The 12615-nt window shown below is 46.6% G+C and overlaps 1 protein-coding gene and 1 non-coding gene across 8 annotated transcripts in view; both read left to right on the forward strand.

Moving 5' to 3' along the window:
• Nucleotides 1-12615, forward strand: part of LOC106564875 (ubiquitin carboxyl-terminal hydrolase 34) — a 72893-nt gene that overhangs the window by 17080 nt on the left and 43198 nt on the right. For 3 of the 7 annotated variants that reach the window (XM_045691277.1, XM_045691278.1, XM_045691280.1), the window contains exons 7-22: nt 531-723; nt 1019-1080; nt 1217-1298; nt 1419-1511; nt 3222-3347; nt 3867-3993; nt 4333-4463; nt 4763-5448; nt 6394-6608; nt 7164-7303; nt 9465-9592; nt 9783-9872; nt 10467-10562; nt 11027-11109; nt 11955-12109; nt 12451-12564. In XM_045691277.1, coding sequence (XP_045547233.1) covers nt 531-723; nt 1019-1080; nt 1217-1298; nt 1419-1511; nt 3222-3347; nt 3867-3993; nt 4333-4463; nt 4763-5448; nt 6394-6608; nt 7164-7303; nt 9465-9592; nt 9783-9872; nt 10467-10562; nt 11027-11109; nt 11955-12109; nt 12451-12564 — 2521 coding nt within the window. The remainder of the gene's footprint in view (nt 1-530; nt 724-1018; nt 1081-1216; nt 1299-1418; nt 1512-3221; nt 3348-3866; nt 3994-4332; nt 4464-4762; nt 5449-6393; nt 6609-7163; nt 7304-9464; nt 9593-9782; nt 9873-10466; nt 10563-11026; nt 11110-11954; nt 12110-12450; nt 12565-12615) is intronic. The other 4 variants (XM_045691279.1, XM_045691281.1, XM_045691282.1 and 1 more) reach the window with 3 other exon arrangements.
• On the forward strand, nt 10718-10851 carry LOC123725779 (small nucleolar RNA SNORA70). Its single transcript, XR_006758293.1, has one exon. It is a non-coding gene; the product is annotated as a small nucleolar RNA SNORA70 (small nucleolar RNA).

Consider the following 12615-nt stretch of genomic DNA (forward strand, 5'->3'; position numbering starts at 1 on the left):
GTGACCTGGGTGGGCTGGATTAACTGGTCCTGATGTCCAAATGGAACATTCCTTCCTCATTTTGGTCCTTTGTCTAAGAAGAATGATGAAATGTGACTTCTGGCTCCAGTGCCATTCCACCTTATAGCGTATCACTCCTTCCTCCTGAATTGAGCAAAATGTGTGTTTTCTAAGAAGTTATTAAAAAGATATAGTATGTATCTTATTGATCGCAGAGACCGTAGATTCTCATTGAAGCCAACTATTGTCATGGTTTTTCTCAGTAGCTTATCAAAGTGCTTCTCATCTGAGTGTTTCAGCCAGCCTCAATAGATGCCACACACTTAGTCCTGACTGTTTAGTTCCGTTTGTCCAGCCTGTCTACCGCGTCTTCTCCAGAAGCACACTTGAGAGAACCTGACAAAGAGACTTCCAACTTTAAAACTAAACAGAACAAATAAAAGTATTTCCTAACAAAGGGACTTCCTGATTTTAAATAAAGTTTTATCTCAATTCACAAATAACTTATTTCCAAATGTGTCCCTCCCCAGGTACCTGTGCAAGCTGTCGGACCAGGAGCTGCGTCAGAGCGCGGCACGCAACATGGCCGACCTGATGTGGAGCACGGTGAAGGAGCCGCTGGACAGCGCACTGTGCTTCGACAAGGAGAGCCTGGACCTGGCCTTCAAGTACTTCATGTCCCCCACGCTCACCATGAGGCTGGCTGGCCTCAGCCAAATCACGGTGAGACTCACACGTGCACCCAGAGACGCGTACACCCACTCTCACACACTGCTGTTGTTGCTTGCTCTTTGGGAGTCTAGGCCCGGGTTACTGTGAAGGACATTGTGACAGCTGTTTTGTTTTTGACACAGAGACACTTTGACTTGTATACTCTATTAAAGCTCCACTAGGACTTTCAGTTTACTGTAACTGAGACTTTAACTCTAGGGTCAATGACTCGATAAAGGGATGAAGTACACTGGTGTGTACATACATACATAATTCATGAAATGTTTATTCTTGTTTTCTCCCACAGAATCAGCTCCACACCTTCAACGACGTCTGTAATAATGAGTCTCTGGTGTCCGACACCGAAACGTAAGTCAATTGAGTTGATTTTACAATGAAACGTAAGTCAATTGAGTCGATTTTTACAATGAAAGTAAGTCAATTGATTTGAGTTACCACTGCATCACAGACCGTTAAAGCAGCGTACCTCAAACTGTCCCTCCAGGTCAATAGCAAAGGAACTAGCTGACTGGCTAATCAACAACAATGTGGTGGAGCATATATTTGGACCAAATTTGCATATTGAGGTGAGTTTTCCCATTCCGAGTCGTTATTACAGTAAGTCAACACATTTTAGTGGGTAATCCGTGTTTGAACTTCCCTGTTAATGAGGAGGTTGTCTTTGTGCCTCTTTGTTGTCGTTCCAGATAATTAAACAGTGCCAAGTGATCCTGAACTTCCTTGCCGCTGAGGGAAGGCTCAGCACCCAGCATGTGGACTGCATCTGGGCCGCAGCTCAGGTAACTAGGCCCTAAACACCAAGGCCTAGAAAGCTTGTAGAAAGCTTCTCAGAGTAGAAATGCTGATTTTTAGGATCAATTTTGCCTCTTTAACTTCTTGGGGCTATGTGGGACGCTAGCGTGCCACCCGTGGTGCACCCTATCAACAGCAGGTGCATTTCAAGAGCGGCAAATTTGAAACCAAATAAATGTCAAAATTCAGATTTTTCAAACATACAACTATCTTACACCCTTTGAAAGATAAACATCTCCTTAATCTAACCACGTTGTCCGATTTCAAAAAGGTTTTACGGCGAAAGCATAAAGTTAGATTATGTTAGGAGAGTACATTGACAATAGCTGTGTGTAATGTTTGTCAATTCAAAGACAGGGTCACCAAAACCATAAAACCAGCTAAAATGATGCACTAACCTTTTACAATCTCCATCAGATGACACTCCTAGGACATTATGTTAGACAATGCATGCATTTTTAGTTCTATCAAGTTCATATTTATATCCAAAAACAGCGTTTTACTATGGCATTGATGTTGAGGAAATCGTTTCCCTCCAATAACCGGCAGTCAAGTCAGCACCACAAATTAAATAATTAAAATTAGAAAACATTGGTAAAATATTATATTGTCATTTAAAGAATTATAGATTTACATCTCTTGAACGCAATCAACTTGCCAGATTTAAAAATAACCTTACTGGGAAATCACACTTTGCAATAATCTGAGCACTGCGCCCAGAAAAATATGCTTTGCTATACAAACGGCCATGTTGGAGAGATCTAAAATCGAAAATACTATGTAAATAATCCATTACCTTTGATTCTCTTCATCAGATGTCACTTCCAGGAATCCCAGGTCCATAACGAATGTAGTTTTGTTCAAAAAAGCTCATCATTTATATCCAAAAAGCTCCGTGTTGTTAGCACATGATCTAAGCCAGCCGGACTTCTCGTCATGAACGAGGGGAAAAAATATATTTACGTTCGTTCAAACATGTCAAACGTTGTATAGCATAAATCATTAGTGCCTTTTTTAACCAGAACATGAATAATATTCAAGGTGGACGAATGCATTCTCTTTTATAATGTATTGGAACGAGGGTACCCAACATGAACTCGCGCCAGAGTCTAATCGGCCATCACCGTTCCATGGCTCTTGTTCGGTCAGATCTCACAGTAAAAGACTCAAAACACTTTGTAAAGGCTGGTGACATCTAGTGGAAGCAATAGGAAGTGCCAAAACATTAATCAACCCCTGTGTGTTTCAATGGCATAGGCTTAAAGGTAATTCAACACATCAGGTATCCACTTCCTGTCAGAAAATGTCTCAGGGTTTTGCCTGCCAAATGAGTTCTGTTATACTCACAGACACCATTCAAACAGTTTTAGAAACTTTAGGGTGTTTTCTATCCATATATAATAAGTATATGCATATTCTAGTTACTGGGTAGGATTAGTAACCAGATTAAATCGGGTACGTTTTTTTATCCAGCCGTGAAAATACTGCCCCCTAGCCCCAACAGGTTAATCAAGTTGAGGGACCTAATCCTAGAGCAGCGCTCATACTCTGAATTTGTATGCATATGTTATACTTTTCTTTACTATATTCTACCAATTAGTTTTGCTATCATTTCATTTAATTGAAATCCAAAGTTGTCTTTTGTGTCATTTTTCACTGATGTTCCCCTTGACCCTGTCTCTCTCTCTGTTATGTAGCTGAAGCACTGTAGCCGTTACATCCACGACCTGTTCCCTTCGCTCATCAAGAACCTGGACCCGGTGCCGCTGCGCCACGTCCTCAACCTGGTGTCCGGTCTGCACCCCAGCGCACACACCGAACAGGTACTCTCACACGCCACACATCATGAGCGCCCAATGGAACATGAGGACTACGAATTACCTAGGTCCGGGACGATGCCAGTATCGCGATTCTCTTAGGTATTGTGGCAAGGAAACACAACACGAAGGTAATTGATCTTCTTTAGAAACCCAGTGTCATCCAGAGTCTGATTTTCCAAGCTATACCACACACTATTTTACATAAAACAGATTTTTAAAGGACCAAAGAGTTTGGTCTGCTTCGTGTTTTGCATTTTTGCCATGGAAGAAAATATCGCGAGGCTGGTATCGTCCTGGGCCTGTTATTACCTCAGTTACTTTAGGCCATGGCAAGGAGTGGACAATCAAATGTTCAGTGTGATTTAATCTAGATATCAGCAGATTACTTTAAGGAGCTTTATAGTCACATACACCCAGTCTTAACTAACAGAGCTACTCTTTGTCTTCGTCACCTGCCCACCCTAAAGAGCCTATAATTGTGATTCTATATGTAATTCTACGCTGCCCACCCTCCCTCCTCAGACCCTGTACCTGGCCTCCATGTTGATCAAGGCTCTGTGGAACAACGCCCTGTCCGCTAAGGCCCAGCTCTCCAAGCAGAGCTCCTTCGCCTCGCTGCTCAACACCAACACCATGGGCAACAAGAAAGGTACGATTGTTGTGTTTGTCTGTGTGTATTTCAAGGGGATATATGTTCACTGTCTTTGTGGTAGACAACTCCGGTGCTGTGGAGTTTCAGTGGTAGGCTGGTTTTTGGTCCAGTCCAGCACTAATCAAGGTGATGAAGGTGTTGAATCAGGTGTTTTAGTGCTGGGATGGAAAAGGCTTGAACACCCTTTTAAACCCCAATAACCAGGGTTTACCACTTGCTTAGATACATAGGCTCTTAAACATCTCTGCTGGTATATAGACTACGTTATGAATTCTGAAGTGTTTTGTCAGATGCGGTATCTGATGTATTAAGCCTCTGCTTCTCGTCTCTACCCAGGCTCCCCAGCGGCCAGCCCGGACAGCAGTGACAACAGTGACACGCACCACAGCGGCGGTAGCGACATGGAGATGGACGAGCAGATGATGGGCAGCAGCAAGCGGGGCCAGCAGAGACTCTCTGACACGGAGGTTAGTACCCTTTTCACACTCTCTAGCTGGAGAAACGTTTAATAGGAATTGCTGTTAGTAGCGAACTGTTACTTTCCAGCACTGTTCAGCAATCCATGCCTTGTTTTTTATTTATTTTTTTTGCCTAGCCACTGTCTCCAATTGCTAACTTTTTAGCATTTTTATCAAAAAGCAAATCCAAGTCAGTATCCCTGATTTATTAGCATTTTTCTGGTTTCATATAAAAAAAAGTATTGAGGTTCTGATGTATGGCTGGTTTAACTGGAACTGATTCGGTCTCCTCTCTTCTCCCCGTCTAGGAGTCGATGCAGGGAAGCTCGGACGAGACAGCCAACAGCATGGAGGAGGGCAGCAGTGGGCCAGGCAGCAGCAGTGGCCACAGCGAGGGCTCCAGCAACGAGGCGGGCTCCAGCCGTGCCAGCCAGTCGGCGGGAAGCCCCGGCAGCGAGCTGCACTCTGACGACATGGCTGACAGCGAGATCCTCAAGGAGGAAGAGGATGAGGAAGATGACGAAGATGATGACGAAGATGATGACGATGAAGAGGACGAAGAGGGGAACAACCGGGGTGTAGCGGCCGAGGGCAGCCCGCAGAAGGAGCCCCGGGACCAGCCGGAGGTCAGGAAGCGGAAAGCGGGTGAGGCGCTGGTGGAGGAGCAGGGCGACAGAGCCGAAAGAGGAGGGGCAGGAGACGGACCAAAACCCAAAGGTTTGCCCTTTAACCCCGAGGCAGCCGTCGGCATGGTAACGGCTACGGCGTCGATGGAGGGCCGCATGAGGATGCTTGACGCCTGCTCGGCCCGGCCTGAGGGGCCCGAACAACAACATTCAGAGATGGGAGGCCCCTCACCCCAAATGGCCCCGGGCCCCCAGGAGCAGACCTGCCTGCCCTGCCCCGGGGACTTCCTGGGGGACGCCATGGGCAACGAGCTGTTCAACTGCCGACACTTCATCGGGCCCCACCACCACCACCACCACCATGAAGGGTAAGACTGTTACCATCTCTTTGCTTTCTTTACTCTAATCTGTGTCTTCTCTGTATCTCCTCTTTCATAGTGTTCTTTGTTTATCACATTTGCATAGGGCGATAAGGTTCTTTTTAAGGCTTCTATCCAACTACAGACCCCAACTAAGACAAACTGTCCGTGGCCGATTGTACATATTGGATCAGGACCATCTACGAGCAATTATGTCGGCGTCCAAATGAGTCTTGACACCATCCGTAAACGGTTGAGTTGGCTGTAGTTGCATAGATGTGTAGAAGTGTCCAGTCAATTATTTCTACATTTGTCATGAGAAACTAGACATACACTGAGTGTACAAAACATTAGGAACACTTTCCTAATATTGAGTTTCAGTCCCTTTTGCCCTCAGAACAGCCTCAATCCGTCGGGGCATGGACTCTACAAGGTGTCGAAAGCGTTCCACAGGGATGCTGACCCATGTTGACTCCAATGCTTCCCACAGTTGTTTCAAGTTGACTGGATGTCCTTTGGGTGGTGGACCATTGATGCACATGGGCAACTGTTGAGCGTGAAAAACCCAGCAGCGTTGCAGTTCTTGACACACTCAACATGGTGCGCCTAGCACCTACCATACCCCATTCAAAGGCACTTAAATGTTTTGTCTTGCACATTAACCCTCTGAATGGCGCACACACACAATCCATGTCTAAATTGTCTCTAGGCTTCAAAATCCTTCTTTAACAGGTCTCCTCCCTTTCATATACACTGATTTGAAGTGGATTTAACAAGTGACATCAGTAATTGATCATAGTTTTCACCTGGATTCACCTGGTCAGTCTGTCATGGAAAGAGAACTGTTTGGTTCACTCAGTGTAAATGTAACTGTTTTTCCTTGCGACATGAATCTTGTGCTTATTCAAGTGACGAAAACATGCATTGCCCTTCTAACGTTGAATCATCCGGCAGGCACATGGTGGACGACATGCTGAGCGCAGACGACGTGTCCTGCAGCAGCTCCCAGATCAGCGCCAAGTCGGAGAAGAACATGGCCGACTTTGACGGTGAGGAGTCTGGCTGTGAGGAGGAGCTGGTGCAGATCAACTCGCACGCCGAGCTCAGCTCCCACTTGCAGCAGCACCTGCCCAACCTGGCCTCTATCTACCACGAGCACATGGTGCAAGGTAGGCTGCACTGCACGGTGCACCTAGGGTTGTGAATTGACTTAAATTTACCCAAAATTCCCAGATTTCCCAGAAATCGCGGTTGGAAAATTCACGGAATACCGCACTCACGGAACGGTTTAACCACTCATTGCACACCGATAATAGGCCTCCGTTTACAGCAGCAAGAATCATGTAGTTATGGTTCTACTAATCATCTGGATGGGTCAATCCAGTCAAACGCTTTCACCATCAGTTAATCCCGTGTAGCTCAGTTGATAGAGCGTGGTGCTTGCAACGCCAGGGTTGTGGGTTCGATTCCCGCGGTGGACCAGTATGAAAATGTATGCGCTCACTACTGTAAATCGCGCTGGATAATAGCGTCTGCTAAACGACAAAAGAAATGACTTCTACCTGTAAACGTGACAGTACGACGTTCCATATGGCTGCTTTCTTATTGCCATTCTTAGTGTCACTCGATTTCAGTTGTTATCCTTGCAACGTTTTAGCATGACATTTTAGCAGTTCAGTAAATCTGTACTGAACCTTTTTTATTATGGCTCTCTTTCTCACCAGCGGCTGTGTTTTATTCCCCTGCAGGCCCGCAGGTCCACAAGCACCAGTACTCTGGCCACGCCGTGACTGACATCAACCTGGACAACGTGTGCAAGAAGGGCAACACGCTGCTTTGGGACCTGGTGCAGGACGAGGACGCGGTAAGAACCATGACACTGGATTACACCGTGCTCTAAGAAAGCGTTCTGTTTGCGACCTTTTTGCTGAGTGAAAGCATGTAGCATGCTAGTAATCAGACAGCCTTGAAGCCGAGCGGCAAAGAAGCGGAGTTTGAGTTCCCAGAAACAAGCGACACATTTTGTTGTCTAAATGTTCGTTCACTGAATACAAAAAACAGTTTATGCTTTTCCATCCTGTTTTTAACCTCTATGGGATCGGTGTCCCTATACCGGGCCGGTTGATGCTAACTTGTGTTAATGTGACTAGAATGATCTAAGCAACAGCAAACTTTCCAGGACATAGACATGTCTTATATGGGCAGAAAGCTTAAATGCTTGTTAATCTAACTGCACTGTCCAATTTATACCATGCTATTGTTTGAGGAGAGTGCACAACAACACAACACTTATCACAGCAACTGGTTTGATACATTCACCTTTGAAGGTAAATAATGTACTTACATTTAGTAATCTTGCTCTGATTTGTCATCCCAGCTTTGATTCATCCCAGCTTTGATTCACCCCTTCTGGATGATAGCGGGGTGAACAGGCAGTGGCTCGGGTGGTTATTGTCCTTGATTATCTTTTTGGCCTTCCAGTGACATCGGGTGGTGTAGGTGTCCAGGAGAGCAGGTAGTTTGCCCCCGGTGATGCGTTGTGCAGACCTCACTACCCTCTGGAGAGCCTTATGGTTATGGGCGGAGCAGTTGCCTTACCTGGCGGTGATACAGCCCGACAGGATGCTCTCGATTGTGCATCTGTAAAAGTTTGAGTGGTTTTGGTGACGAGACAAATTTCTTCAGCCTCCTGAGGTTGAAGAGGCGCAACACCACGCTGTCTGTGTGGGTGGACCATTTCAGTTTGTCCGTGATGTGTACGCCGAGGAACTTTAAAACTTTCCACCTTCTCCACTACGGTCCCGTCGATGTGGATAGGGGGGTGCTCCCTCTGCTGTTTCCTGAAGTCCACGATCATCTCCTTTGTTTTGTTGACGTTGAGTGTGAGGTTATTTTCCTGACCCCACACTCCGAGGGCCCTCACCTCCTCCCTGTAGGCCGTTTCGTCGTTGTTGGTAATCAAGTCTACCACTGTAGTGTCATCTGCAAACTTGATTGAGTTGGAAGTGTGCATGGCCACGCAGTCATGGGTGAACAGGGAGTACAGGAGAGGGATGAGAACGAACCCTTGTGGGGCCCCAGTGTTGAGGATCAGCGGGGTGGAGATGTTGTTTCCTACCCTCACCACCTGGGGGCGGCCCGTCAGGAAGTCCAGGACCCAGTTGCACAGGGCGGGTTCGAGACCTAGGGTCTCGAGCTTAATGACGAGTTTGGAGGGTGCTATGGGGTTAAATGCTGAGCTGTAATCAATGAACAGCATTCTTACATAGCTATTCCTGTTGTCCAGATGGGTTAGGGCAGTGTGATTTGCGATTGCTTCATCTGTGGACCTATTGGGGCGGTAAGCAAATTGCAGTGGGTTTAGGGTGTCAGGTAGGGTGGAGGTGATATGATCCTTGACTAGTCTCTCAAAGCACTTCATGATGACGGAGGTGAGTGCTACGGGGAGATAGTCCTTTAGCTCAGTTACCTTAGCTTTCTTGGGAACTGGAACAATGGTGGCCCTCTTGAAGCATGTGGGAACAGCAGACTGGGATAGGGAGAGATTGAATATGTCCGTAAACACACCAGCCTGCTGGTCTGCGCATGCTCTGAGGACGAGGCTAGGGATGCCATCTGGGCCGGCAGCCTTGCGAGGGTTAACACGTTTAAATGCTTTACTCGCATTGGCTGTGGTGAAGGAGAGCCCGCAGGTTCCGGTAGCGGGCCGTGTCGTTGGCACTGTATTGTCCTCAAAGCGAGCAAAGAAGTTGTTTAGTTTGTCTGGGAGCAGGACATCGTGGTCCGACGGGGCTGGTTTTCTTTTTGTAGTCCATGATTGACTGTAGACCCTGCCACATACCTCTCGTGTCTGAGCCGTTTAATTGCGACTCCACTTTGTCTCTGTACTGACGCTTAGCTTGTATGATTGCCTTGCGGAGGAAATAGCTACACTGTTTGTATTCGGCCTGTTTAGGGTCTCTGTGATATTCTGAAGTCTGAAAAAGATGTGAGTGACCTTTCTCCGTTCTTCCCTGTTCCATCAGATCCACCTGTCGGAGGGCCTGATCAACGAGGCTGAGAAGCTGCTGTGCTCTCTGGTGTGCTGGTTCACCGACCGCCAGATCCGCATGCGCTTCATCGAGGGCTGCCTGGAGAACCTAGCCCACCACAGGTGTGTGTGTGTGTGTGTGTGTGTGTGTGTGTGTGTGTGTGTGTACGTGTGCATATATGAGCGTGTATGTCTGTGTGAACAACGTAGCTCTGAAATGAATTGACGTCAAATTATTTTGTAATAAGATCCCTTCGTTGGCTAGCTATTATATGAAACTTGTTTTGTGACGCCATGCTTTTCTCTCTCACAGATCCGTGGTCGTCTCTCTGCGCCTCCTTCCCAAACTTTTCGGCACTTTTCAGCAGTTCGGCTCCAGCTACGACACCCACTGGATCACCATGTAAGCATCGCACCGTTCACATGATTAGAACAGACAAACGTTGTCCATTACATGGCATCACAGAATAACATTGACAATGCAACAGCTTTGCATATATTGCAAAAACTACTATTTTTGTGACATTTGTTATGTTCGTAAATTGACTTTGGAGTGCCAGATTGTGGTCAGAGTGTTTCACTCTCGAAGCGTTCAGAGTGCACACTGGACGCTCTGGCCGAAGAGTAGGGTTGATCCGAGCGTTCTCAGGAGCGTTCTCACACGGCAGTCACGCTAACTGGCTAAAGTTGGCTAACTTACTGGCTACTTCCAGACACATGAGAGAACACCTCACTCTGACCATTTTACTTGCCCTAGCAGAGCTGGTTAGGCTGTTTTCATGTTATCAGAGTGTTGGTAACTGTACTGCTGGCAACAATTCAATTTTTTATTTTTTTTGCCCAAGTTTACTGACACCGGTCACATTCAACGGCTGTTGCGCATTCTTAAACTCATCAATTATTCTGCGCTCTGGCACTCTGACAAAAGGGCTCTGAAATCGGAGTAGGTAGTGAATTTACAAACGCACCCTTTGATGTGGTGTGTCATGTCTTTCAGGTGGGCGGAGAAGGAGCTGCACATGATGAAGCTGTTCTTTGAGAACCTGCTGCACTACATCCAGGAAGTCCGGGAGCAGAGGCACAAGTTTGCCCTGTGAGTAACCCACCCGTTCTCTTCACTACAGTACCCCCCCCCAATTCACATTATTGACTCTGCCTTATAACTATACAACGGTAGCAGTTTTATTACTGTGGAATATAGACAGCGCATTTGGTAACACAGCATCTATTGTAGGTATACCGATGTAACTACAGCTTATTAAGCTGCCCAGTCTCGCTGCAGTGCGGTTCTGGTGTGCAATGGCTGCAGACAGTGACTCTCTGGTTGTGTATGTGACCAGCTGGGAGGTGCTGGCTGCTTTTAAGGGACCGCTGAGACAAAATGACACGTGAATGTTTTGTCCTGACAGAACTAAGGAGGGTGTAGCTAGTCTTCTGATCTCCTTATTTGAAATGTGAAACGCATTGAAATGGTCTTTTTATAGTGATTGTTGCAATTCAAAAGTAAACGGAATGGTTCATTATGAATTATGTTCTTTGATTACTATGCGATCACAGGTATGGCCACAGTGCAGAAGTCCAAGTACGCTTGCAGTTCCTGACCTGTGTCTTCTCCACACTGGGCTCCCCAGACCACTTCAGTAAGTCAACACGGTCGCGTTTATTAGGCACCAAATGGAACAAAACAGACTAAAACTGAACAACCTTGACTTCTCCAATAAGAAACTCATTCCAACTTTCCGTTACATTACCCAGTCTTCACATACAGCTCAACAGAAACATTCCTTATCACTGTCTGCGTCTATGCCTCTATGGATTGCTGGTTACACCCTGGGGGTGGAATTGGCCCTCGAGGAGTGCAACCTGATGCGCCTCTCTCTCTCCTACAACAGAGACATCTTTGTCCTCTGGAGAAGGGTGACCGGATCTACCTAGCTAGCTAACTCACTCTGTTCATAGCCGTGTGTGTGTGTGTGACTGTTTTGTGTATGCCTGTGTGCGCCGTGCTTGTGTGTGCGTTTGCAGACTTTTGCGTCTGTTTTGAAGAGGAGCTAATGTTTGGGATTTAGAGGTAGACTGGGGGACTCCCTGCCCCGGTGGCTCCCGACCAGGAAGTACACACTGCCATTCTCCGTGATACAAAATAAATAACGTAACGTGATCGTGCAGCCAATTTTCTCTGGCAACCATTTATATTGTGTTTACGTGAATGTGGTGTACATGTATATCTGGTTGTGTGTCCATTGTGGATCCCGTGTGGGAGTGATACCCTCATCTTCCTCTTAACAGTCTGAAGTGTGTGTTTGTGTGCCAACAGTCAGACACCAGTTAAGCTCCTCAGCTGTGTGTGTGTGTGTGTGTGTGTGTGTGTGTGTGTGTGTGTGTGTGTGTGTGTGTGTGTGTGTGTGTGTGTGTGTGTATATATATATAGCAGTGGGGTATTTATATATGAACACACACTCTAGCAGCCCCTCCTCTCCCTCAGGACTGAGTCTAGAGCAGGTGGACATCCTGTGGCACTGCCTGGTGGAGGACGGAGAGTGTTACGACGACGCGCTCCACTGGTTCCTCAACCAGGTCCGCAGCAAAGACCAGCACGCCATGGGCATGGAGACCTACAAACACCTCTTCCTGGAAAAGGTACGACCGGATTGGACCATCTGGTCTCAGCGGGGAGGGGTGTCTATGACAAGGGTCTTTCCAGCATGGTCTGTTGATAGATTGTGAATCTCAGCAACAACAACAAAAAAACTCCACAAATTGATAGCTAGAATCTGTAAAACAAATAAAGAAAAACAACTTCACTTGTAAAAAGTCTCAAAGTTGGGAAGTCATTGTGAAAGGTAATTGAAAAGTGATTGAGTAGCCGGGGGATAGAAATTGGTAAAGTTGCCCAAATCGTTGGAAAGCCTTGGCCTTAGTCACAAAAGTCTACCATTGTAATACCTTTTGTCCTTTTAATACCTCCTGTGTTTCCTCAGATGCCCCAGCTGAAGCCGGAGACCATCAGCATGACGGGCCTCAACCTCTTCCAGCATCTCTGTAACCTGGCCCGTCTGGCCACCAGCGCCTATGACAGCGGCTCCAACTGCGAGGTACACACACACTTCAAATGTTTCAATCCACAAATCACATTACAGAGAAGG

The sequence above is a fragment of the Salmo salar genome, chromosome ssa12, assembly GCF_905237065.1.
Source record: "Salmo salar chromosome ssa12, Ssal_v3.1, whole genome shotgun sequence".
In the NCBI taxonomy this organism is placed as follows: domain Eukaryota; kingdom Metazoa; phylum Chordata; class Actinopteri; order Salmoniformes; family Salmonidae; genus Salmo; species Salmo salar.